Source organism: Lithobates pipiens, unplaced genomic scaffold (genome assembly GCF_037356315.1).
Source record: "Lithobates pipiens isolate NorthernLeopardFrog02 unplaced genomic scaffold, aLitPip1_a1.2 Scaffold_22, whole genome shotgun sequence".
Classification (NCBI taxonomy): domain Eukaryota; kingdom Metazoa; phylum Chordata; class Amphibia; order Anura; family Ranidae; genus Lithobates; species Lithobates pipiens.
The window spans coordinates 21,572,524-21,599,048 of NW_027507784.1; the positions used below are offsets into that span (position 1 = coordinate 21,572,524).

Genomic DNA, 26,525 nt, shown 5'->3' on the forward strand with positions numbered 1-26,525 from the left:
TGTGCTGTGCTGACTTACTCCTGGGGGTTCTTATTATGAGGGGATCACACCATCCCTGTGCTGTGCTGACTTCCTCCTGGGGCTGCTTACGGTGCTGCTGTCAGTGCTGTATATCACGGTGCTGGTGTGAGTGCTTAATGTCACGCTTCTGATGTCAGTGCTCTCTATCACGGTGCTGCTGTCAGTGCTATATATCACGGTGCTGATGTCAGTGCTGTATGTCACGCTTCTGATGTCAGTGCTCTCTATCACGGTGCTGCTGTCAGTGCTGTATATCACGGTGCTGATGTCAGTGCTGTATGTCACGCTTCTGATGTCAGTGCTCTCTATCACGGTGCTGATGTCAGTGCTGTATGTCACGCTTCTGATGTCAGTGCTCTCTATCACGGTGCTGCTGTAAGTGCTGTATATTACGGTGCTGGTGTGAGTGATTTATGTCACGCTGCTGATGTCAGTGCTCTCTATCACGGTGTTGCTGTCAATGCTGTATGTCACGGTGCTGGTGTTAATGCTTTATGTCACGCTGCTGATGTCAGTGCTCTCTATCACGGTGCTGTTGTCAGATGACTCTATCACGGTGCAGGTGTCATTGCTGTATGTCACGCTGCTGGTGATCATCTCCTGCACCCTCTTCTTTGCCTACCCTGGTCCCTGACCTTCCCTCTCCTCCATTGCCTTCATGCGCTCCACAGTCCTGAATTGTCACAACAATTTCCCATATAAAAAAAGAATGCTTGTAGTTGTCGATCCTAGATTCACCTCATACATGTGTTATGTCATTGGCCATGTGGTGGGACTATGTTTGCCCAGCTAATAATTATTTTGTGGCTGCAAATTTGACCTATAGGTTTGCGAAGTTCGCCTCCCATTGAAGTCAATGGGGCCCGCCGCGAACGTTCCGTTTCGCGAACTATCGGCCGCGTTCGCGGTCCGCGTTCGCGAAACGTCCCGTCGGAAGTTCGTCCATCACTACCAGTTGTTATCAAATTTCTCTATGTTACCATCTCTATAGGCCAGAATTTTTTTCATATTCCCTTACAGTATTCAATCTTGCTACAAGGTGTGCAATAGAGGGAGGATCCGGTGTTTTCCAATTGCTCAATATCAGTGATCTGGCTGCTAGTAGGATATGCATGACTACTGGTCTAAATTTGGATGGGAATGCATTTAGATCTATATTTAAGAGAGCTAGTTCTGTCTTAGGGGGTACCTGTGTCCTCAAGATTTGTGATATAATTGAAAACACCTCTAACCAGAAGGGCTGTAAGTTTGGGCATGCCCACAGCATGTGCTCCAAACTCTCAACCCTCCCGCAACCCCGCCAACATAAATTTGAAGTGCTTTTAGAAAACTTCACTACAATATACGGAGTATAGTACCAACGCAACGTAATCTTTTGCATTAATTCATCGTAATTCGAACATTTGGAGTACATGTGGGTGTGTTTTATTGCTGTTTTCCATTGAAGATCTGTAAAGTCCCTGCCCAATTCCCTTTCCCAACCAATTAAGTACATAGATTTTGTAAAGGCATCCTTGGAATTTAAAGAGTTATAAAGCACAGAGATACCCTTTGGTTTTGGAGAGTTTGAGTGTAAGTGGAGCCAAATTTTTTCCAAAACTGGAATACTCATCAATTGAAACGTTTGAAAGTATAAGGCTAGTTGTGTGTATGTCAAAAATTCAGAGTTGGGGAGTTGGAATCGCTGTTGTAAAACATGGAATGGAACAATTTTACCCTCTGAGGTTATGTCTGACCAGTCTCTCAGCTTGTGAGATAACCAGTTTGATAATCTAATATTTGGTATGGTCCATTTCGTAACTTCCAGGGGAATTGGTACATTTTTTGATGGATAGAAGTCATTGCCTTTAATTGCTATTTCTTTCCAGGCTACCACCGAAGCTTGGATGGTGGGGTGGTTAGGGATTTCAGTACGTTTGTCAATGCATGCTGCAATTAGGAGTGCCACCGGAGACGAATCACGCAGCCAAAGCTTCTCCAACTTGCACCATGGCCTGATCTCCGCATCTGTAAACCAGTATCTCAATTGGTCTAATAAAAATGCAGTATAGTAGTCTTTCAAAACTGGGATTCCCATACCCCCTGTGGATTTATGTCTATATTGCATATGCGGGGAGCACCTAGATTTCTTACCATCCCACTGCCATAAGCTTTTTAAAAATTAAAATATTACAAATATTCTATCATGCTGATAGCGTAGGTCTGCTTTGGGCATCTTGGAAAGGATTCAAATTTAAAATTAATCAAAAATTTATATTTTTCGAATCATGAATAACTCTAAAAATTAACTAAACATTGCACATTGTACGTTTCCCAAATGATTCAATCCATGGAAGGTTATCAAAAAGTTTAGCAAAAATATATCATGGCTGGCAAACTTCTGTTTAATTCTTGAACACTTATTACTAAGTATAGATTAACTTCTCCTTTGCTTTCTTCTTAGAGATCGGTAGACAGAAAGCACATTGTGGGTATTTTCTCCAGATCAGGGGAACAAGATTACACCTGGCTGGTGAGACTCCTCAAGGAAGCCTTCCAGGATGTTGTTGGGGATGTAAAATGTTGTTTCATCTCTAACAATGGACAACAGGAACTCATGGATGGCATGTCTCAGTGCACATTTGGCATTCTTTATCACACCAAGAATAGAGGGAGAGTCAACATTACCGATGTGGAAGATGCTCTGTATGATGAGGAATTGGAAACCATTTCTGCTGAACTTGGTAAGAAATAAGATGCAATAGATAAACAATGAAACAATGTATTTAATCACAGAATGACTGGCCGGGGGGGGGGGGGGGGGGGGGTTGACAGGCACGAGATTTGAAGACCCCTGCATTAAACACTGCAACTGTGCCAAAATTATTAACTTCAGTGGGCTTACCTTCATTTGAGTTTTGCATAGTCTACTGCAGCAATAACTTAGACAACCCCTTCCAGAGTCACTGGCAGTGCCCAACCTGCAAAGGACAAATAATCAAAATTCACATTGATCGTTTTGTATTTTCTCCTGCAGGCAGGAGAAACATCATTGTGGTGGTTGATGATCTGGAGGAGGACATGAGCAGTGAGTTGGAGAAGACTCTGATCCTACGGGCACAGCCCAGAATCAACAAACTGGCTTGTGAACTCTTCCTCATTTCAGTTTCAGAGAAAGCCAATAGACTGGGACTTTCGGCAAAACTAAAACCGCTCAAATTTATTTTTGAAGGTAGAAATTTAATTTTATTTCTTGCATAAAAAGTTCTTTTTTAACATGTTTAAGTGTAGTTAAAACCAAAAAGCAAACATGTCATATATTGCAGCTTACCAATTCTTAAATATGGGGGGCGGTATTTGTTTTAGCCCTTGTACACACGGTCGGACATTCCGATGGAAAATGTCCGATCGGACCATGTTGTCGGATAATCCGACCGTGTGTGGGCTCCATCAGACTGTTTCCGTTGGAATATCCGACTGACAAAGTTTTAGAGCTGGGTTATAAAATTTTCCGCCAACATGATCCGACTGGACTTTCTTCGATCGTTTGTAGAGAATTCCGATCGGACAAAGTGGTCAGATCAAATTCCTAGACCAAAGCTATTGGCTACTAGCCTGAATGTAGTCCCGTCCTAACTAAATAACATCATCATGTGACGTACGATTGGATTTTCCGACAACTTTGTCCGACCGTGTGTATGCAACACCAGTTTCGGACAAAATCCGTCAGATTTTGTTGTTGGAATGTCCGACCGTGTGTACAAGGGCTATGACTTTTTTTTTTCCACCCGTTGATCCTGCCAGAAAGTCAATTTTTTTTTTCAATTTCCTTTAACAGACCAAGCTGTCCTGCCGATGTAGGGTTGAAAAAAAACATTTACCACTGACAGGGGTAATAATAATAATAATAATAATAATAATAATAATATCATTTATTATTATAATTACATCTATTTATTTAAATAAAATTCCAAAAGAAAAAAAAAACTGTTGCTGTAGCTGATTAAAAAGAGCTGAAGGTTGGCTTTATATCTGCTAGTCCATTTAACACTCCCCCCTCCTAAGACTGACAATGCTCCTGTCCAAAGGTGGCGCTGTTGCTCCTCAATCCAAAGTGGAGACATCTTAAGACAGGTGGCCAGATCACTAGGTGAAAATAAAGGGAAAAAAAGCCTAACAAAAATCAAACTAATGCAGCCACCATTTTTGTTTTGTTTTGGGGATTAATATGGCTATTTAACCACGACAAGACAGTAGGACGTCCATGGATGTCCTTAGGGCGAAGTGGTTATACCAGGAAGATGCCTTCAACTGCAGGTATCATCCCAAAATCAAAATTGTCAGCCAGCGATTTTTCTGTTCAGCAGAAGTGATTGTGCGACTTCAGAAAGGAGAGCACCTCCCCATGCCGCTGCCTTCCTCGGGCTCTGCTGTCCAATCACGGGGCCTGGGAGTGATACGACTGGCGGTGACGGTATCACTACATGGAGAGAGAGGAACTCCTCCCTTTCTATGACCCTGGAAAACACTGGGAGCAACAAGGACTTATGCCACGTACACGATTCGGCCAGCAAAAGACCATTGAGAGCTTTTGATCAATAAATGCGACTGTGTGTAGGCTCCACCGGACTTTTGCTGGTGGAATTCCCGCCAGCAAAAGAATGAGAGCAGGTTCTCTATTTTTCGGTCAGAAAAGGTTCTGATCGGAAATTCCGATCGTCTGTAGCAATCCGGACGTGCAAAATTCCTACGCATGCTCGGAAACAATTCGACACATGCTCAGAAGCATTCTTGGCTCGTCGTTGTGTTGTACGTCACCGAGTTCTTGACGGTCGAAAGTTCAGAGAGCTTCTGTGTGACCCGTGTCTATGTAAGCCAAGCTTGAGCAGAATTCCATCGGAAAAACCATCCAAGATTTTTTCGGACGGAAATTCCGCTCATGTGTACGGGGCATTAGTCTCTGCCGGTTCCGCCTCTTTGTTTACCTGGCCGTTAGTGACCAGGAAAGCAGCCAATCAGACTGATCTGTATCTGATCGGATGCACTGGACCCCAGATCTCTCCAACAAGAGGACCTGTCATGGCCCATGCTGTCACAAGAGATATTTTTCAGGAATAAAATGAATACTAAAAAAAAAAAAAACCACAATGTATTTATTTTAAATAAAATAGTTTAGCTTTTTTTTTATAAATGTAATTCTTTCTTATTTTGCTTTTAATTGCCCCAACTAGCATTAATTAATTCTTTCCTCTACTGTCCCCTTCAGATTTTTTTTTTTTTTTTGATAAATTATGTCTTCCAAAAATATAATATTATTTTTAAAGTCTTAGCATTCTAAAAACACATTTGCATTCCAGAAGTGCGGGCAGAAATGCTTGTGTAGTGGCCACGTTTTCAGCAATGCACAAATGCAGCAAAACATGCAACAAGCTTGTGGGACCATTATTTTTTTAATGACACCCCAAATTCGGGTGACAGTCCCACTTTTGTTGCAGATTTGTCACCGGCAAAAGACATGGTAAAATGTGCTTGGCTCACTATTTTTTTTTTTAAAACATATACTGTATATCAGTGCAAAAAAAATAAAAAATCTGAAGTATGGACTCAATGATCACATTCCACAGATAGCTGCTATCTGTGGAGTATGGTCATTGAGGCAAGACTTATGATTTTCTTTTTCTTTTTTTTTTTACTAATATCTGTTTATATACCAAATACACATAGATTTTTTTTATTTTTATTTTTTGAAGCCTGGAGACAGCACATAGCTTAGTCTTTTTCAATTTTTTTTTTTAATTTTTAACATATACTGTAGAAAGTAAAAGAAAATAATCAAGAAAAATTGCTAAATAAAAAGAGCACTTTTTATCTATAATAATGCTGGTTGTCTTAATACTTAATAAAGAAATGATTCAAAAGAAAAACATAAAAGTATCACTGGTCATACTGGGGGAAAAAAAAACAATTCTGTCTTAATTTCTATTTTTTTTTTTAAAACATATATTGTATATCAGTGCAAAAAAAAATTAAAAATCTGAAGTATTGACTCAATGATCACATTCCACAGATGGCTGCTATCTGTGGAATGTGGTCATTGAGGCAAGAATTATGATTTTCTTTTTCTTTTTTTTGCTACTAATTTCTGTTTATATACCAAATACACATAGATTTATTTATTTATTTATTTATTTATTTTAAAGCCTGGAGACAGCACATACGGTAGCAAGGTATTTTTTTAAATGTATTTTTATTTTTTTTTAACATATACTGTAGAAAGTAAAACAAAATAATCAAGTAAAACAAAACAAAAGACAAAAAATTAATCTGAAGTATTGACTCAATGATCACATTCCACAGATAGCTGTTATCTGTGGAATGCGGTCATTGAGGCAAGACTTATGATTTTCTTTTTTCTTTTTTTTTTGGTACTCATATCTGTTTATATACCAAATAGAGATTTTTTTTTTTTTTTGTTAAAGCCTGGAGACAGCACATAGTTTAGTCTTTTTTTTATTTTTTTATTTTTTTTAACATATACTGTAGAAAGTAAAACAAAATAATTTTTGCAAGGCAAGAAAACACATGCATCACCTATATATCATACTTAAAAACAAAATTGCAGCAGAATTTATGTAATAGGCCCATAGCTGAAATCTGAATGAATGGAGCTATTGGGTAAAAATTAGAAATTGTATCACTTTCTGAAAATTGTAGGTCATTATGTGCAGTCTAAATTAAAATAATCACATTATTATATTCACTGTGGGTTTTTTATTTTACTGTCAAAATATTTTTTTTTTACTTTGTTTTCTTCTTAAACGGAAACATTTGAATGTGTAATATCCTAAAAAAAATAAGTTGCAGTCTAAATTAAGATAATCACATTATTATATTTGCTGTTTTTTTGTTTTTTTTTGTACTGTCAAATTTTTTCTTTTACTTTGTTTTCTTCTTAAACTAAAAAAGCTAATGTTTAATATCCTAAAAAAAATAATGTAATATGATTTTTCTAGGTGACTATGCTATTCTAAAAATGCAGAACACCAGTAACCCCGACCAGCACAGCCATCCTCCGAATCCTCGCCCTGTGCCTCCGTATACTGAAAATGGTGCAGGTAATTCTCTCTGATTTCTGAAGAAGCATCCTATAAGTATTTACCACCTCTAGAGACCCCCCACCCCACTCCAGCCTTAAAAAAAGAACTCTATTCCAATCAAAATCTGAATGTTTTAATGTATAAATGGTAGAAATCTACCCAACTATCGTCACGCTTTCAGCTCCTCATGTTGAGGTGGGTGAGAAGATAAAAAGTCCAGTAAATACCATTCCAATATTCTATGCCAACAGAGAACAGAGTATATAGAATTGAATAAGGTAACGCCCAGCTAATGGGGCCATTAGTACTGGGTGGTGCTGCTCCAGGTATAGAGCCCCATTGCCACAGAATAATAGGGATGCCAACATAAGAAAAACTCCTCCAGTGAGCAATGAGCATGAAAATGTAGTGCTGGCTCCTGACGAGCAGGCGCTATTGTTTTTGAAAAGTTAAGTTGCCTGAAGCCACAGTTGGGCTTCGGGACTATTTCTCTAAATTTCTGGTTTCAGTACCAGTCCAGTTGAGTTGTACTAGGTTCTCCTTGACCACAGGTGTTGCTGTCAAGAGTAGATCACAGTCTAGCTGGGTGCATTGAAGGCCACTAATCTCTCGGAACCAGCCCAGTGGGAGTGTTTTACTGCTGTGTATTCTAGGGGGTGTTATTTAAGGTACCGACGCCAGGTTGGCGGGGGGATTATTTTCTGTCTGTTTGGTCCTGGTGGTTCTCCTGATCCAGCCCCATGGCCCTCCTGGCCTGGGGTGCAGAACTATGCATCCTGAGTCTCTGGGGCCGGCTGGCCCGAGGCAACGCAACTGCAGGGACAAGCCCGAGTGAATTTCAGGGCCTACTGATCCAAGGGTGGTCCGGTGCCGTCTCATCTGAATGGAGAGGCCCAGCAACTGAAGAACCCCAGGGGAGGACTCTTTCAGGAGAAGACCATTCGCAAGGCTGGTTTCTCTGAAGGAGCCTGGAGGGCTAGTTGAAGGATGCAACCTGGATCAACACTCATACGGTATCGCCGGATCGGTACCGTATGTCAGTTCTTTAAATTTATCCACATCCCTCAGTAACGCTCAAGTGTATCTCACAAGTCTGTGGCAGAGACTTTGTCGAGCGCCCCACCGGCTGCTAGGCCTAGTGAGAGAGGTCTATCCGGGGGTTGTTAAATCCAGTTCTGAAACAGTTTTTATTCTCTGGATTTTCTCTCAAGACTTCCATCTTGCAATCTAAGTGCCTGAACTCACTACTAACCCTCTACCCTTTATTGAGAGACTTTGTTTTGTTCTAAATAAATAACCCAAAAGAGGATTCAGTGTCAGTTTCAACATTCTTTGGGCCCTCTTTAGTGTCAGTTACTCGGCCCCTCCTCTGTGGAACTATAGATGCCATTGAGGCCTGTATGAGTCTATCTGAGTGTGAAAGTTAACAAACTGTGGGTTTTGACCTGCTCACGAACTGGATCGGAACTCCTTGTAGTAGCTCTGGTCCGGTGACTGCAGCTTGCTTCTCCGTCAGATGGCTCCGTCACTCCATTCCGCTATACTGGGTGAACCCGATCCTCCGATGCTAAAAACTAGTGTCTCTGGATTTCTCCAATCTAGTCACTATGTCTCCTGCACCGTCAGTTCACTCACATAAGCTGTCGAGGTTGCGCTTTGTGATGGCTGTAGGCCCCTTCTAATGGGAGACCTCTGCACAGATCCTCGAAGGCTGGCCACGCGATCCTAGGAGACCTAAAATGGCCGCTCGGGTTCCTTTTATGTCCTACCCAGCATGCACTGCTAGAGAAAGTGTTCATGGGTAGGTCATCAAGCCTCCTGGGTAAAAAGGGTCAACCTTCTAAACAAAACCAGTTATCACAGTCCACTTCCTGTATTTGACCGCTAGATGGTGCAAAATACTAAGCCATAGAATTGTTCATAGGCTTGCATTGTAGAACATTTACATCACATTAATAGGCGAAAATGTGTCAGAGCTACAATAATAATAAAAACATTTTATTATTATTTATTATTAATTTGTTCCGTTTCATTTCTTTGGATGTGGCATTTGTTATTTCGGGTAATTTGTAACTTCGGATAAATTCGTATTCGTTACCTTCACTAAAAGCCAAATTTGAAAGGAAATTACAATACTTATAATTTATTAGTTAGTTACTATTTCAGATTTTCGAATTTCCAAATCTCCAAATTTTCTTATGTCTGAATGTACGAATTTACAAATTTTAAAATTTTCTAATTTACGAATGTATGAATTTATGAATTTAGGAATGTACAAATGTACGAGATTACGAATTGCAATCATAACAAATGACCCGAAAAACAAAAAAAATAAATAAATAAATGAAACGAAAACAAAGACATTTTTTGGCAGTACACCTGTCTAACGGTAACCCCTTGCTGCCGCTGCCTCCTGTCCCTTTAAGAGGTTTCTGTTGCTGGGAGTTGAGGCGAGGTTTATGATCATTTAACCACTGTCACAGCAGTCAGATGGTCGGAAAGCTCTCGATTGCGGGTAGTGTTCTGGGCATGGACTTTCATCAAAGTTTGATTATTTAATGATGATTGTTTAATTATAAAATGTACCATATGTCTGCATAGGATGAGCTGCCACATAAACAATCCATAAGCCATTTAGTAGACAGCAGGCACTTCAATAACCCCCCTCCCCAACCCAACACACACACAATGCTGATGGGCATCATTCTCTGGAGGTTGTTTGGACATAGGTAAGGTCTATATGAAACTCGATTTATTCCCAAGAGAAGCTTTTGTATTTCTTACTATGGGTTCATTAATTACAATAAAGGAAAACAGATAGGATTTAAAAAAAAAAAAAAAAAACATTCTTTCAATGAAAGCCAAAAAGGGTTAAATTTGTGGTATCAATTTTTTTTTTAACTATGAAGACCTAAATTCAATAAATGCAAGACCTTAAATCAACCCTGTAGTCCCATAGCCATCAAACCAGTAATGTACATGCTCCCTGCTGATTGAGGAGCTTGAGATCTGACTCAACAGAGGTCATGTTGGACCACTGTAAAGAGACCACTGCTTTCAAACAGAGAGCAAGAGCCTTTCTCTGAAGTGTTCTGCCAGGAGAAGGGTTTTTCTACTCAGGATGTGGCTGTATAAAATCCTGGTTGGTTTTACTTCTTCTTTATTTCCCAGCAAAGGTAAAGCATAATGGGCTATTATGCATCGCATCGCATAGTAGCCCATTATGTGTCACTTATCTGAAACCGAAGCCTGCGATGTCACCGCTGTCCCCTGTAGCAGGGAGCGTCCATCTTCGGCCCTCTTCCTTCAGGGGCCGCAAACTCTGGCTCTGTGACTGTCCGGAGTCGCGTGACATCACTCACGCGCATGCGCACGGGAGCTGCCAGTCACGGCATGACCCCTATTATAAACGGCACAATGTGCCCTTTCTAAAGTGCACATGGGCCAATGACATCAGCGCTCGGCTTTTTTGTAAATATCTCCTAAACAGTGAAGCCTTAATATAGGCTTACCTGTAGGTAAAAGTGATTGTACAGGGTGTACAACCACTTTAAGCCCTTGTACACACGGTCGGAGATTCCGACAACCAAATCCGACGGATTTTGGCCGAAACTGTTGCATACACACGGTCGGAAAAAGTTGTCGGAAAATCCGACGTGATGACGTTATTTCGTTACGATGGGACTGCGTTCAGGCTAGTAGCCAATAGCTTTGGTGTAGGAATTTGATCTGAGCATGCGTGGCACTTTGTCCGATCAGAATTCTCTACACATGTTCGGAGTATGTCCGATCGGAGCATTTTGTCGGAAAATGTTACCATTTTACCAATTTTTCCAAGTTGGAAAACTTGGTCCGTCGGATACTCTGACGGAAACAGTCCGATGCAGACCACACACAGTCGGAATATCCGACAAATCGGTCCGATCGCACACCTTCCGTCGGAATCTCCAACCGTGTGTACAAGGGCTTAGGAAAACCAAATGTAAAACTTTGAACACCTTTTGCTTTAATGCACCTAGAATGTATTCAGCTGAATTTCACGTTCCTAAATTCCCACGTTCAACTGGGATTTAAAATAGACATTGTATTTTATTCCGTTTGGCATAATAAAATCTTTATATATATATATGATGCGAGGACATCATCAGCACTGGCAATGACCTTGTCGTGTTTAGTCCACATGGCCATTACGGACTGCAGGACTTCAAAAACGTTTATTGTTGTATATACAGTACGAGGGGCCTTCAAGTCAAACCAGGACTTTTCATTGTATCGGTATAAAAAGGCATGCCAGCTTGGCGGTACTACATGCAGTAGTAAGGGGCAAGTGTGTCCTATTACTAATAGGCGAGTACATGTCGCGGGCTGGTCCAGAGACTGTTAACCAAGATGGCAGTGCAGACATACTGACAAATTTTTGTATGCCTGAAGCTTTGGAGGCATTAGTTAAATGCTGGGATAAGTGTATAAATGTAGCAAGGGAGTATGTCGAAAAATTAATGCAGATTCCACTTCTTTCATTTTTTGTTTTTTTATTATATGAATTTAAAAGTCCTGGTTTGAATGGGTATTATCTTTATATGTTTGTTAAGTTCTGTATTAACATTTGTGCTTTGTTGACTCAGGTAATGTTTCACCAGTCCAGTCAAGAGAAAGAATACCAAATGTAAGTATGGACATGACTAGGGTAGCCAGATAACTTACTTCCCCAACAATACATGTAACCTTAACTATTATCCTTAAATAAATACTCGGACACCTGCTTGGATGAAAATGGCCTCAACGGCCTTTATTTAAATAACAATAAAAAACTACACTTTATTTTAAATATTTTAATAATACAAAAAACTTGTAACAACTTCCAGTTACCCAAAAGACCCTAAGTGCTTTTTGGCTGGTCCCTGACGACCCCTTATTATTTTGAGCCTGTGATCCCCTCTTCGTCAGCATCTGTCCCCAGCCGCCAAACTTGCCTCAAGGACTCACTAACTGACCACAGACCCCCAACACATGTTAGCCATTAATCTGGACTGACACCAGCCCAAACACAATGACTCCATCTCTGGCATGGGTCCCAACCTTTTTCAAATGACCCATGCATTTCTACATATATATTTTCATATATATATATATATATATATATATATATAGCAGTCGCCAAGGACCCAACGCCACACCCGTAACGACAACACTACTAACCCTAACCACTATCCATTATTAGAGAGGGCGGGCGGGAACGTCTCTCCTCGCTTGCTGACCCCCAACTGCTGACTTGCCCCACCCTGGCACATGGACGAAGGACCCACACTCCTCCCCCCCTTGTGACCATCCACCAATGGGGTAAGTACGCCTGCATCCTAAACCACCCCCACGCTGCTTTTTCCTTAGCCCAGTCATTCCCTTGCACCCTGTCATGTATGTCCTGCGCTTCCTTTTTAATACAGCTCCGTACATGTCTTACTGTACCTTTTTTTGGTTATTTTATATGCAATTTTGCAAACATCAAATAGACTTTTCAATACAGTGAGAATATAGAGGTAGGGCATCGATAATGCAATGGAATTGATCTATACCTCAGAGATAAATCCATATATAGTAGGCTCTATAGTAGTTCTTCTTGTGTTGTGAATAAAAAAAAAATGGCCAACCATATTTCAGTTTACCGAAGTTGGAACAACAAAATGTGGATTATCAATGGTGGCACTTGGTGTCCAGCAGTGGGTTCTCTCAAGGTCCAGAAGAGGACAAAGTCATTAGAGGAGGATGATAGGGGACCGGTGATCTTGCGGGGCTTTACAGTTCTGGATAAATATGTCCACTACCTGGATCAGTGGGAAGGAGGGACACAAAGGGGGGCCTTGAAAGACACACTTGCAAAGTGAACCTACTCCTTTAGTAAATTACCGCATTGCTTTCTAGTATGTGATATCAATGGTGTGCTGAATGGTGCAATCAGGAAGCACTTTACTTTTTCCTATTGACTTGAGAAAACAATTGGTGCAGGTGGCTCCTGTAACCCTTTTAGATTTATAATACAACTCGGTTATTTGTCCGTAAATATCTTTACTGGTATGTAAACATTCCTCATTGTAGCAGAAATTTTGTGCTTCACTGAACTCTACATTCTTTCTATAACTGGTTTTCAATCTTAAATCATAAGTTCTGACAAAGAACCAATAATTTAAAGTAAAGAATAGGGTATATTTGCATGTGAAGAAGGAAATACAATCCTAAACTAATCTGCAGATCTGGTGTGAATGGTGCCAATATTTGACAAAATGATGATAAGTTTCCATACAGTAGAACCTCACCTGGAGATTGCTCGCTATATGACACCATCTGCTCTAACAACACCACAAACCACTCCTCGTTGTTTTTAGGAGGAAATCCTTTGCAAGCGTAACAGACCAGCAAGTCAGAGGCTAAATATTGCCATTATTGCATGTAATATGCAACCTGCCAGCACTTACCCAAAGCTATTACATGGCTCTCAAAATGTTAAATTATTTTCCTGAATAGAATGGGAATTCTTGTTGGCAGGTGTAGGATGACCCCCCCTACTCAGGTGGCGCTGTGCACTCACCAGAGAGAGTGGAGGATAGGAGGAATGCACATTCCTCTTAGGCCTACATACGTATCTTCAGGTGAGTGGCTGTCCGATTGGATGCTGCTGCCCTGGATGACCTCCGTGGCCATCTTTAATGAGGACAAGGCTTATAAAGTTATTTTGCGCATGGCTAAGACAGGGACAGGAACCCATCTAACTTCAGGTCTAAACGTGGCCTTAGTGACGCCATTCATACACAACATGTGGTAGATGGACCCAAAACTTCCAGGAATGTGAAATGTTAGCAGCATGGCTATTTTATACTATCCTAAACCTGAGAGTGTGGGGATGGGTTTAAAAAAAAAAGTGTATTCCCAAAAATAAAAAAATACTACTACTACCATTCTAAAAAGAATGGAGGTGGGAGGTGCGATATAAAATAAAAAAAGGGGGTGAAAGTTTACTTTAAGGGTGCTTTCACACCATACTGTAGAACATATTGGCACATGTTGTGGTGTTAAATCCAACAAGAGGAATGTCCTAAATGCTGCCCACCAACATGCCCGACATACACCTACATTACTAAGCTCTGGGATTGGGGCAAAAGGCGTTGCGGGCGTGGCCTGGACAGAGCTGGGCTGAGGCTGCTTTACTAAGGCGACTGTTGGGATGGTCCCAAGCACTGCACATCAACATACCCAACAGTTGCCTTAGTAAAGCAGCCTTAGCCCAGCTCCGTCCAGGCCATGCCCCTGACATGTTTTACCCTCCCACAGGGCTTAGACATGGATGCCACTGTCAGGCATGTTGGTGTTCAACATTTGGGATATTTCTGTTGTTGGATTAAGTACAATGAGCTGGGACAGGCTCTCCCCAGCCAGCACAAAGAGTGAAAACCACCTAATGGGGACGATGGAGTATGGAGGGGCACCTCAATTTTTCTGAAGCGTGTTGTGGTGTGTTATGTGTGTTGCCATCCATTTTTTTGTTGGTGTGAACAAGATACATATAAAACGATTTTTTTCTTTCTTTTTTTTTCCAAAAATATTTTATTTGAGAATAGGGACAAGGAGCAGAACATTGCAATGATTTAGAGAGGTAAAAAAACAAAAGGGTCTAGTACACATCAGATAATGTGAAAATTACAATCTTAAAGGAGAAGTATGGGTTTGGCTTTTTTCCATAATCATACTTGCCTAGGTGGCATTTCTGCATTGAGAACCGAGCCATCAAACACCACCAATGGCTTGGATCTCTCGGCTCCCTAAGAGGAGAACTGCTGACTGTCAATAAGAAGCTCTCCTGCTCACTAGAGCGCTGAGCTGTGAAGGGACGGGAGAGCGAACATCTCAGTGGCTCACTGAGATTGCCATCAGCCCAGGCACCTGGCTGATCCAGACTTCCGAAGTTGGGATGACGTGGTGCCTGGACTGATCTGTATGATGAGCGGACTCTGCTGAAAACTGGTCACAGGAGTGCAAAATGAATTGCACTCCTGTGACCCTTAGGAGAAGCCCAGCCAAACAAGCCCAGGCTGGACTTCCCCTTTAAGATCAACTTAGTACAGCTTGTGCATTCAGAAATAAAAATTTCCCATGATCATAGGAAAAAAAAGTAAAACTCAAGTTGTTTCAGAACCCGTTAAAGGGTTTAGCAATGAGATGCTAGAATATCTAGAGCTGTTGTTTGCTAAAGGAGGGCAACAACTTTGAAAAATAGGGGGAAAAATGGGGGTAGGGGAGGTGGAGGGGGAGAGGATGGGAATGGAATGGAAGAGAATGGGGGGATAGGTAAGATTTGAAAGAAGGGAGCCAGCCCCCTAGCCGTATGTGGTCTTCTTCCAACCAACAGCCCCAGACAGCAATCTAAAAATGAGGGGGACAGTGGAAATAAGGGCAACTCATATGATAGATCGGGATAAGCAAGGCACGGCTGCCCTAATCCCTGTAGCTTTAGCACTTAGGGAGAGAGAGAGTCGTAGAGATGCGCTCCAGTATCATGGTGGATCATGCTTTAAAATACAGTATCTAAGAATTTCGAGGGAGTACTTCTGGTAGGTGGTCACTAAGGTGAGGGGTTCATCACATGCTGATCGGTATAAGCCATTTAAAAATGAAGCCAGCAGGTCTAAATACTCATGAATTTGGCAGGCGAATCAAGCGCAACATGGATCAGTTCCTCTATTTCTCCAATTTTATGGAGACGGATAAGCCACTCAGACATAGACAGCACACGGGATGTGTCCCAGTGTATCGGAATACATTATTTTGCAGCGTTAAACATATGCATGGCTAGGGTTTTAGGAGGTAATGAGGAATTGTGCAAAATAAACTGCGCTGGGGTATAATCCAGAGTGTAGAGTAACCTGAGAAATTATCTCATGTACCTTAGACCAGTAGGCATTAGACAGGACCACCATATACGCAGGATGGTGCCTGGTGCAGATGAACATCTCCAACATAAATCAGTCACAATGGGGTTGAACTTATGGAAAACCATTGTTTTCTATGTGCCCTTGCAGTGACCTGTGTTTATTCAGTGTGGAAAAATAAAGGTCACTGCACATGGTGTGAATGAGCCCTAACTTCTACTTACAGTCCCAGAAGGACCCAGAAAGCAATGAAAACCCTCAGTGACTCCATCCTCCACTGTCTGACAGCACAATCTTTTCTTCACTTTTCCAGGCTGTGACAGTATCATCGAAGTCTACGGTTGCCATCTTCTCCAAATCAGAGGAGAATGACTATTCCTGGCTGAGTCAGCAGCTCTCATCTATAGGTCTCGATGTCCGATCTTATAAGATTTCATCTTCCAATCAGCCCCAAGAAACAGCATTCCAGTGCAAGCTTGTAATCTTGTATCACAATATGCATGATGGGAAGTTACGTCTTACAGACGCCAAGGATGCCATGTACCACGAGGAGCTGGAAATGCTCTCCATTAAGTTCGGTAAGAGAATTCCAAATGTATTTATTGCTTTTACACTTGAGGTTGGCATACACAAGGTATAAAACACAACCGCTTGCGTTTTTCCTGGGTAAATACGCTATTTCAATATATATGATTTTATAAAATTATTTTCCTGTAAGTTCTAAAGTGTGGAAAAAATATCCAAAAATGGCAGCTTACTCAGAAGTACGAGATCCTCAGTATTACTGAAATGTCAACTAAAGGCAAACCTTTTTTTTGTCTATTTTTGGACAGAGTGGAGATGGACCAGATCCCCTGTCTGGGTCCCCATTAGGGAGATTCACCCTCTCATTGTGTCCTGTTTATCATTATCTCTTGAAGGTTGTAAAAACGATTACATTGAATTTCTTCATCCTCTGTGGCCCTTCTGATATGAGGGATGAACAAATATATGTAAACAAGCTGGACCATTGCACATTAAACAAAAAAAAGATCAGTTCTGCCTTTGAGCACCCTTGCGGACCGCAATACGTATATATACATTGCGGTTTGCAAGTGTTTAACTGGGGCCATGGCTGAAGCTACCAGCCATTACCCCGATATTTTTTTTTTTTAGTCAGCGACTGGCTTTCTCATGAAAGCAGTTCATACAGCTAATTAGTAGCCGGGAATTGGCGGGAGTGGACATCCCCTCACCCCTCCTGCCGCTCACTGGTGTTTCTTATGGGCTTACTGCTTTTACTAGTATGCCCAAAAAAGTCTCAGACGGGTTGTGCGGCTGTCTATAGAGGTTCCCAGAGACCACATCATCTCTGATCGCCTCAATGGTCTTGGAGGACCGGAGCGACGTCATGACGTCACTTCCAAGTAAACATTTTTTTTCTTGCTTTTGCTTTAAAAGGTAGAGGAGAGATATGGGGTCTTATTGACCCCAGATCTCCCCATAAAGAGGATCTGTCATCCCTTATTTCTATTACAGGGAATGTTTACATTCTTTGTAATAGGAAAAAAAGTAAAAATTATAGGGACGGTGTAAAAAAGAAATGAGTAAAATAAGTGAGAAAAAAAATAAAATTAAAGCGCACCATCCCTCCGTGCTCGCGTGCAGAAGTGAAGGCATATATAAGTGGCGCACACATATGTAAACATGTGAGGTATCACCACAAACATTACAGTGAGACCAACAATTCTTGAGCTAGATCTCGTCTGTGACTGTCAACATTTATAAAACGTTGCCTATGGAGCCTATGGAGACATTTCATGCACAATTTTAAATCATGGTAGGTATCTGTTTACTCGGCGTAACATCATCTTGTATACATTACTAAAAAATTGGGTTATACTGTATATTGTGCATTTAAATTAATTAAAATTTATGAACACTTACCTGTCCTGGGCGCCCGCAATGTTGGCACCCCTAGCCAATCTGTCCCTCGGCTCTCGGGTGGAGGCGCCGTCATCTTCGGTAAGCCTTACGGCTTCACTTCCTGGTTCCCTACTACGCATACATGAGTCGCGCTGCACGATCCCACAGGTGCCTGCTATCTTCTGGGACCTGTGTGTCTCCCAGAAGACAGTGGAGGGGGGGGGGGGCGGAGGAAGCGCTGAATGTGATGTAGGTCGCCACAGCGACCTATGCCCGGAAGTGGGAGCAAATACCTGGATTAGACAGGTATCTGCTCCCCCTCCCCCCTGAAAGGTGCCAAATGTGACACCGGAGGGGGGGGGGGGGGGAATCCGAAAAGCAGAAGTTCCATTTTAGGTGGAACTCCATTTTAATATGTATTAATTCCAAAAAAAAATGCGTTTCAAAAACTGTTAGAGAAATACTCTGTGACATAAACAATCCCTTGTTTATGTCACAGAGTGCGATTTCAGCGTGCCGTCATTCACTTGAATGGGCCACAGTCGGTGGGTGCTTCACCTGCTGAAAGCAAAAAGGGATATAATTTGCGGCTGCAGCATGTGAACATGCCCAGCCACTGCCTCTACAGCTAAAAGGGTAAAAGAGAGGCTCAGCTGCTGAGTTTTCCTGCCCCTCAACCACTAGTGTAAACAATTAAATGTTTTAATAAGTTAAAAAAAAAAGTGTTTTATTTTTATTTTTTTAACATTGATACTGTTATGCCGCGTACACACGACCAGACTTTTCGACAGACTAGGTCCGACGGTCTTCCCAACAGACTTTCGGCGGAGGTCCGACGGACTTTCTCAATGAAACGGACATGGCCACACACAACCAGAATAAGTTCGTTCCCGATTTTTAGTCCCTTGGACAGATTTGATTTTTATTTCTAGGTCCGTTGGACTTTAGGGAAAAAAAAGTCCGCTGGAGCCCACACACGATCAAATAGTCTGCCGGAAAGTCCGATCGTGTGTACACGGCATAAGTGTTAAAAAATGTTTTAATATATTTTTAACATTTTAAAATGTTTTTTCACATTTATTTATAAGAGTGCGTGTGTATATGTGTATATATATTTAAATACATATATATATATATATATATATATATATATATATACACACACATGTGTTTGAGCTTTGGGTTGCACACCCTAATGCAATAGCCTGCGCACGCCTATGACCGCGCTATTGATCTTGTGGGATGCGTGCCCCGGGGGTGCCCCTGCTCTGAAGGACAACATATGACATCCAATCAGAACGGGAGAGCCAACGCCCATCCATCATTTTTCTATAGTCTGGGCGGGAAGTGGTTAAAATCCAGTAATACCCTGTCTCACTCTGATCTGCACAAAAAAGACGTGAATGCATGATGGTAAAAACCTTGGGCCCTTAGAACCACTTTAAGGTAAGTACCATCCCTTGTGCTAATTTTTTAGATAATTTCTTAACTTTTTTTTTTTAGGTACACTAATGCCGCATACACACAATCAAACAATCGGCGGGGCCCGCGAAGGAGGCCTCGCTGGCCCCGCCACCTGGTATGGACTTAAAGGGGAACCCCAACGCCACAAAAAATCGGCGTGGGGGTCCCCCCGGGTCCACGTCAGGCCCTTGTCCGAGCACGCTACCCGGCCGGCCAGGAAAGGGGGGGACGAGCGAGTGCCCCCCTCCTGAGCCGTACCAGGCCACGTGCCCTCAACATGGGGGGGTGCCTTGGGGAAGGGGGGGCCGTGCGGCCCCCCACCCCAAAGCACCTTGTCCCCATGTTGATGAGGACAAGGGCCTCTTCCCGACAACCCTGGCCGTTGGTTTTCGGGGTCTGCGGGCAGGGGGCTTATTGGAATCTGGGAGCCCCCTTTAATAAGGGGGCCCCCGGATACCGGCCCCCCACTATGTGAATGAGTATGTACCCCTACCCATTCACCTGTGGAAAAAAGTAAAAATAAAACACAACACACAAGGGTTAAAAACGTTTATTGCACAGCTCCGGGGGTCTTCCATCTTCGGACTAAGTCCGCCAGATAGTCCGCTACGTGTGTACGCGGCATTAGGCTTTAAGGATCGCAGCTTTGTAAATAAAAATAAAAGAAATAGAAAATAAGAAAAAAAACATAAAAATGTATATATAAAGGCATTACTTATGTTACAACAGGAAAATATCAATTCAGCCAATCTTCATTTTTTGATGTACACACAGTGACATTTACATTTTCATTTTTATACTTAACAAAGTAGTACGAAAAATTAAGAAACTTTATTTTAAACCATATATACATACATGGACGGTAATCGCTGTGCGTTAAATAGCTTTGTCTTTGTTCTGAAACACTGCCACTTGCTGGCCACTAAAGTGACTACAGGCTAGGTGAAGCTCATACCACTATAGCAGTATAATAAGTGAATGTGAAACAAATTATAAATTTAACACATATAAACAATGACATTCTTTCCACTAGAGCTCAATAGAGAGTGAGACTTGAAATACAGTAAAACCTTGGAATGTGAGTTTAATTCCTTCCAGAAACATGCTTGTAATCCAAAGCACTTGTATATCAAAGCAAATTTTCCGATAAGAAATAATGGAAGCTCAGATGATTTGTTCCACAACCATAGTAGTCCATATAAAAAAATTATAGCAGCGTGATCAGGTTGTGTAACCATAAAATGTCCACCCACAAATGGAAGCCTCCACAGTGGGATTACAAGAAAAATCCAGCAGGAGCTCCAGAATATAAAAGAGAAGAGAGGAGCCTCTAAGCCCTTGTACACACGGTCGGAGATTCCGACGGAATGTGTCCTATCGGACCGTTTTGTCGGATAATCCAACTGTGTGTGGTCTCCATCGCACTGTTTCTGTCGGAGTATCCGACGGACCAACTTTTCCAAATTGTCCGTAAAATTTTCTGACAAAATGCTCCGATCGGACATACTCCGATCATGTGTAGCCTACTCAGACTGACAAAGTGCCACGCATGCTCAGATCAAATTCCTACACCAAAGCTTTTGGCTACTAGCCTGAACGTAGTCCCGTTGTAAAGAAATAACGCCATCACGTTATGTGCAATCGGATTTTCCGACAACTTTGTCTGACCGTGTGTATGCAACAGTTTCGGACAAAATCCGTTGGACAAAATCCAATGGATTTGGTTGTCAGAATGTCCGACCGTGTGTACAAGGGCTCAGTATAGCAATATGGTTACATTTAATGAAGGTACAACATTTAGAAACTCACATGGTTGATGTTTAAGAGAGGCACATCTAAGTATGTAGGCATCCGGGGTAAAGCTGTCCACATAGATCATCACTCATACCACTGGCTCTCACCAATGTCATTCTGCAATTGTGACCGGAAGACTACCCTGCAGTAGAGCGATCTGAAAGCAAGACTTGTGGAGCGCAGTGTGGAAGGGATGGCATCGGTTGCAAATTCCATATTTCAAATATTATAAATAATATAATCAAAAAAAATTAATACTTTCTCTGTATACTATTGAAAATCTCAATGAACGTCTTTTCAATGAAAAAATAAATAAATAAATAAAAACAATAAAAGCTAAAAAAAATGACTTCAAATAGCAATGATTGCTTCTATCATGTAAGTATTATATTCAGAAAATGTATGGAGAAAAACAAACTAATATACTTATTTACAATGCTTTTGTATTTTTAATTTTTTTTTAAGTTTGCACACTGACCAGTACAAATAGCAATTAGAAAAGGTCTGATAGCTGAATTGTATAAAATCGATACTCTATTAAGACATTTTGCCCGCGGAGGGGGAGATACGAAAGGAGGAGGGTTTTCTTTTTTTTTTTTTCTCTTTCTCTTTTTTTTTTCTTTCTCTTTTTCTTTTCTCCCTCTCTTCTTTCTACCGACTTGCCTGACCCTCCCCACCGACACAGGTAACACGGTATTAGGAAAATGAAGCACTGGATATTGGGTAGTGGGGTTTCTTTTTTTTTTTTTGGCAAGATGGAGGATGCAGGAGAGAGAGATTGGTTATTTAAGGTTAAAATGTCTTTTTGGAAGCCTTGCACACTAAGTGCAGGGTGATTTTTTTTCTTTTTTTTTCTTTCTTTTGTTAGAGAAGATGGAGGGAGAGAATGACTAATTAACCACTTGCAGACCGGACCAGTTTGCTGGTCAAAGACCAGACCACTTTTTGCGATTCGGCACTGCGTCGCTTTAACTGACAATTGCGCGGTCGTGCGACGTGGCTCCCAAACAAAATTGATGTCCTTTTTTCCCCACAAATAGAGCTTTCTTTTGGTGGTATTTGATCACCTCTGCGGTTTTTATTTTTTGCGCTATAAACAAAAATAGAGCGACAATTTTGAAAAAAAACGCATTATTTTTTACTTTTTGTTATAATAAATATCCCCCAAAAATATATAAAAAAAGATTTTTTTTCCCTCAGTTTAGGCCGATACGTATTCTTCTACATATTTTTTGGTAAAAAAAATCGCAATAAGCGATTATTGATTGGTTTGCGCAAAAGTTATATGGTTTACAAAATAGGGATAGTTTTATAGCATTTTTATTAATAATTTTTTATTATTTTTTTTTTTACTAGTAATGGCGGTGATCAGCGATTTTTATTGTGACTGCGACATTGTGGGGGACCCATCGGACATTTTTGACACCATTGTCCATTGTCATTTATACAGTAATCATTGCTATATAAATGCAGTGATTCCTGTGTAAATGACACTGGCAGTGAAATGGGTTAACCAGTGGGTGGCAGTGTAGGGGTTAAGTGTTCCTAGGGGTGTGTTACTAACTGTGGGGGGGTTGGGCTTTCATTTAGTGAACACTGATCTCAACTAGTTGCTAGGCAGAATGGAGAAATGCTGTTTACACGGCATTTCCTCCATTCAGCCGTCCCGTGAGACGATCGCGGGTATGCCCACGGCGATCAAGTCCGCGGGTCCTGCGACCGGACTCACGGGGGTCCCGAGCAGTGCGGGAGCGCGTCGCCGGCAGTGCGCTCCCGATGGCAGGGTGGCATTGAAGATTGGACGTACATGTACGCCAATATGCCTGCCCGTGCCATTCTGTCGACGTACATCGTCGTGCGCTGGGTGGGGAAGTGGTTAAGGTCAATATGGCTTTTAGAAGCCTAGTACACTGAGTTCAGGGTGAGTTTTTTTTTTCTTTTTTTTTTTATAAAATGAGAGATACAAGGAGAGGGAGAGAGGAGAGGAAGAAAAATTTTATTTAAATTTTTACTTTTTTTTTTTTTCATTCAGGGGAGGGGGTGGATATGATATATTTGAAAATGTTGTTATATATTTGACAATTCTGATATGTGATATATTGTGGATTATTAATGGAAATGTTATAAAATCAATAAAAATTTTGATAATAAAAAAAAAAAAATTTTTAGATTGTGAGAAAATACCAAATGTTGTCATTTTTAAGTTTCTGTGTTTCTGTGATGGTTCTGATACAGTGGTGTGAAAAAGTGTTTGCCCCCTTCCTCATTTCCTGTTCCTTTGCATGTTTGTCACACTTAAGTGTTTCGGAACATCAAACCAATTTAAACAATAGTCAAGGACAACACAAGTAAACACAAAATGCAATTTGTAAATGAAGGTGTTTATTATTAAAGGTGAAAAAAAATCCAAACCATCATGGCCCTGTGTGAAAAAGTGATTGCCCCCTAAGCCTAATAACTGGTTGGGCCACCCTTAGCAGCAACAACTGCAACCAAGCGTTTGCGATAACGTGCAATGAGGCTTTTACAGCGTCCTGGAGGAATTTTGGCCCACTCATCTTTTCAGAATTGTCCTAATTCAGTTACATTAGAGGGTTTTCGAGCATGAACAGCCTTTTTAAGGTCATACCACAACATCTCAATAGGATTCAGGTCAGGACTTTGGCTAGGCCACTCCAAAGTCTTCATTTTGTTTTTCTTCAGCCATTCGGTGGTGGACTTGCTGGTGTGTTTAGGATCATTGTCCTGCTGCAGAACCCAAGTTCGTTTCAGCTTGAGTACACGAACAGATGGTCGGACATTCTCCTTCAGGATCTCTTGGTAGACAGCAGAATTCATAGTTCCTTTTATCACGGCAAGTCTTCCAGGTCCTGAAGCAGCAAAACAGCCCCAGACCATCACACTACCACCACCATATTTTACTGTTGGTATAATGTTCTTTTTATGAAATGCAGTGTTCCTTCTACGCCAGATATACTTGGACACACACCTTCCAAAGAGTTCCACTTTTGTCTCATCGGTCCACAGAATGTTGTCCCAAAAGTCTTGGGGATCATCAAGATGTGTTGTGGAGAAATTGAGACGAGCTTTGATGTTCTTTTTGCTCAGCAGTGGTTTTCTCCTTGGATCTCTGCCATGCAGGCCATTTTTGCCCAGTCTTTTCCTGATGGTGGAGGCATGAACGCTGACCTTAACTGAGGCAAGTGAGGCCTGCAGTTCCTTGGACGTTGTTGTGGGGTCTTTTGTGACCTCTTGGATGAGTCGTCTCTGCGCTCTTGGGGTAATTTTGGGCGGCCGGCCACTCCTGGGAAGGTTCACCACTGTTCCATGTCTTCGCCATTTGTGGATAATGGCTCTCACTGTGGTTCGCTGGATTCCCAAAGCTTTGGAAATGGCTTTATAACCCTTTCCAGACTGATAGATCTCAATTAATTTCTTTCTCAATTGTTCCTGAATTTCTTTGGGTCTCGGCATGATGTGTAGCTTTTAAGGATCTTTTGGTGGACCTTACTGTGTCAAGCAGCTCCTATTTAAGTGATGCCTTGATTGTGAACAGGTGTGGCAATAATCAGGCCTGGGTGTGGCTAGAGAAATTGAACTCAGGTGTGGACAACCACAGTTATAGTATGTTTTAAAAAGGGGGGCAATCACTTTTTCACACAGGGCCATGATGGTTTGGATTTTTTTTCACCTTTAATAATAAACACCTTAATTTACAAATTGCATTTTGTGTTTACTTGTGTTGTCCTTGACTATTGTTTAAATTGGTTTGATGTTCCGAAACACTTAAGTGTGACAAACATGCAAAGGAACAGGAAATGAGGAAGGGGGCAAACACTTTTTCACACCACTGTATATTCTCGTGCTTGCATTCTTGTATGTTGGGGGGGGGGGAAGATTTTTTTTTTACTTTCTTAAAATTGAATTTCTCATTCCGTTTCAGGCAAGCGTAGGGTGATTGTGGTGATCGATGATCTGGTGGACAGCGATGATAAAATTAAATCTCAGATCCTAGAGAGGCAGCCCAGCACCGGGAGATTCGCCAGAGACCTTTTCCTCTTCAGTATGAAGGAGAAAAAACACCTCAACGATAAAAGTCCTACAAAAGATGGAAAAAAGTTGACGGACAAAATCAGCTCAATAAAGGAATTGCTGATCAAATAAAAGGGGAATTTTTATTCTCCACAAGAAAAACGAATGGCCATCCAACACAATGACACAAGGCTGAGAAAAGGACCAACGTCCATTGAGCTCCACCATGTTCTTCCAGAAGAAGCCGTCAATTTTAGTGTTGGCAAAATTTGTTTTCCGCAGATCAATTACTAGTGGACCCTATAAATACAATCAGAAATACAATTTATTCTACCAAAACACCCAGTCTTCACGTCCCATCAGCCCACCTTCCTTCGCAAATATGTTCCAAAGACTGACCACCTTGAAGAGCCTGTTCTATGCTGGTGACATATTGGCTTCTCTTCATGTCAAGTAGAATAATGAATGATTATGAATGACTAAATAATGTCCACTCTTCAAGTTGTGTTACTTTGTCGCTTGCACGGTCTTAGGACTGAAAAGATCAATAAAGTCATATGCAGTCTTATATTTTTTTTCTTTTGGATAGATGTTGTACGTTTTTGTCATTGGGGAGATTCCTCCCCGCATCCTGTTGTGCAGCTAGCACAGGACATGTAGAATAACCTCTTTAACCACTTCAGCCCCGGACCATTTTGCAGGCCAAAGACCAGAGCACTTTTTTGTGATTCGGCACTGCGTCGATTTAACTGACAATTGCGCGGTCTTGCGACGTGTCTCCCAAACAAAATTGACGTCCTTTTTTTCTTACAAATAGAGCTTTCTTTTGGTGGTATTCGATAACCTTTGCGTTTTTTATTTTTTGCGCTACAAACAAAAAAAGAGCGACAGTTTTGAAAAAAATTTAATTTAATTTTTTACATGTTAAAATTAAATTAGAATATCCCTGCGCTATCATAAGCAAAGCTACTACTAAAGAAAGGTTGCAGCAAACCACCGATGAAAATATGAGAAAAAAATCAATATATGGTGTTGCGCTACCAAGTAAAATATTAAACTAAACTGCCTAGTGCCTTAAATATGCAAAACTATATTGCAGGGGTGAAAACCCTACTTGAGATAAATTAAGTCGTAAATAAAATGCAAGAAAATACAATAAATGGTGTTGCACTACCAAATACATAATTATTATTCTAAAGTGCCTAGTGCATGAATAAATCACGTGTAAATATGCAAAAACTATATTGCAGAGGTGCAAACCCCCGCTGAAATAAAACCCTCACAAAAGAGGAAAATCCAGGTATACAAAGTGCCT

At 41.3% G+C, this 26,525-nt stretch overlaps 1 protein-coding gene across 1 annotated transcript in view; it reads left to right on the forward strand.

Moving 5' to 3' along the window:
* The window catches only part of LOC143923386 (uncharacterized), an 88,149-nt gene extending 62,371 nt beyond the window's left edge, over positions 1-25,778 (forward strand). The window contains exons 10-15 of the mRNA XM_077447011.1: positions 2,465-2,744; positions 3,038-3,232; positions 7,014-7,115; positions 11,723-11,763; positions 16,329-16,593; positions 25,122-25,778. Of these exons, the coding sequence (XP_077303137.1) occupies positions 2,465-2,744; positions 3,038-3,232; positions 7,014-7,115; positions 11,723-11,763; positions 16,329-16,593; positions 25,122-25,342 (1,104 nt within the window). The 3' untranslated portion in view covers positions 25,343-25,778. The remainder of the gene's footprint in view (positions 1-2,464; positions 2,745-3,037; positions 3,233-7,013; positions 7,116-11,722; positions 11,764-16,328; positions 16,594-25,121) is intronic.
* Positions 25,779-26,525: the final 747 nt, after the last annotated feature.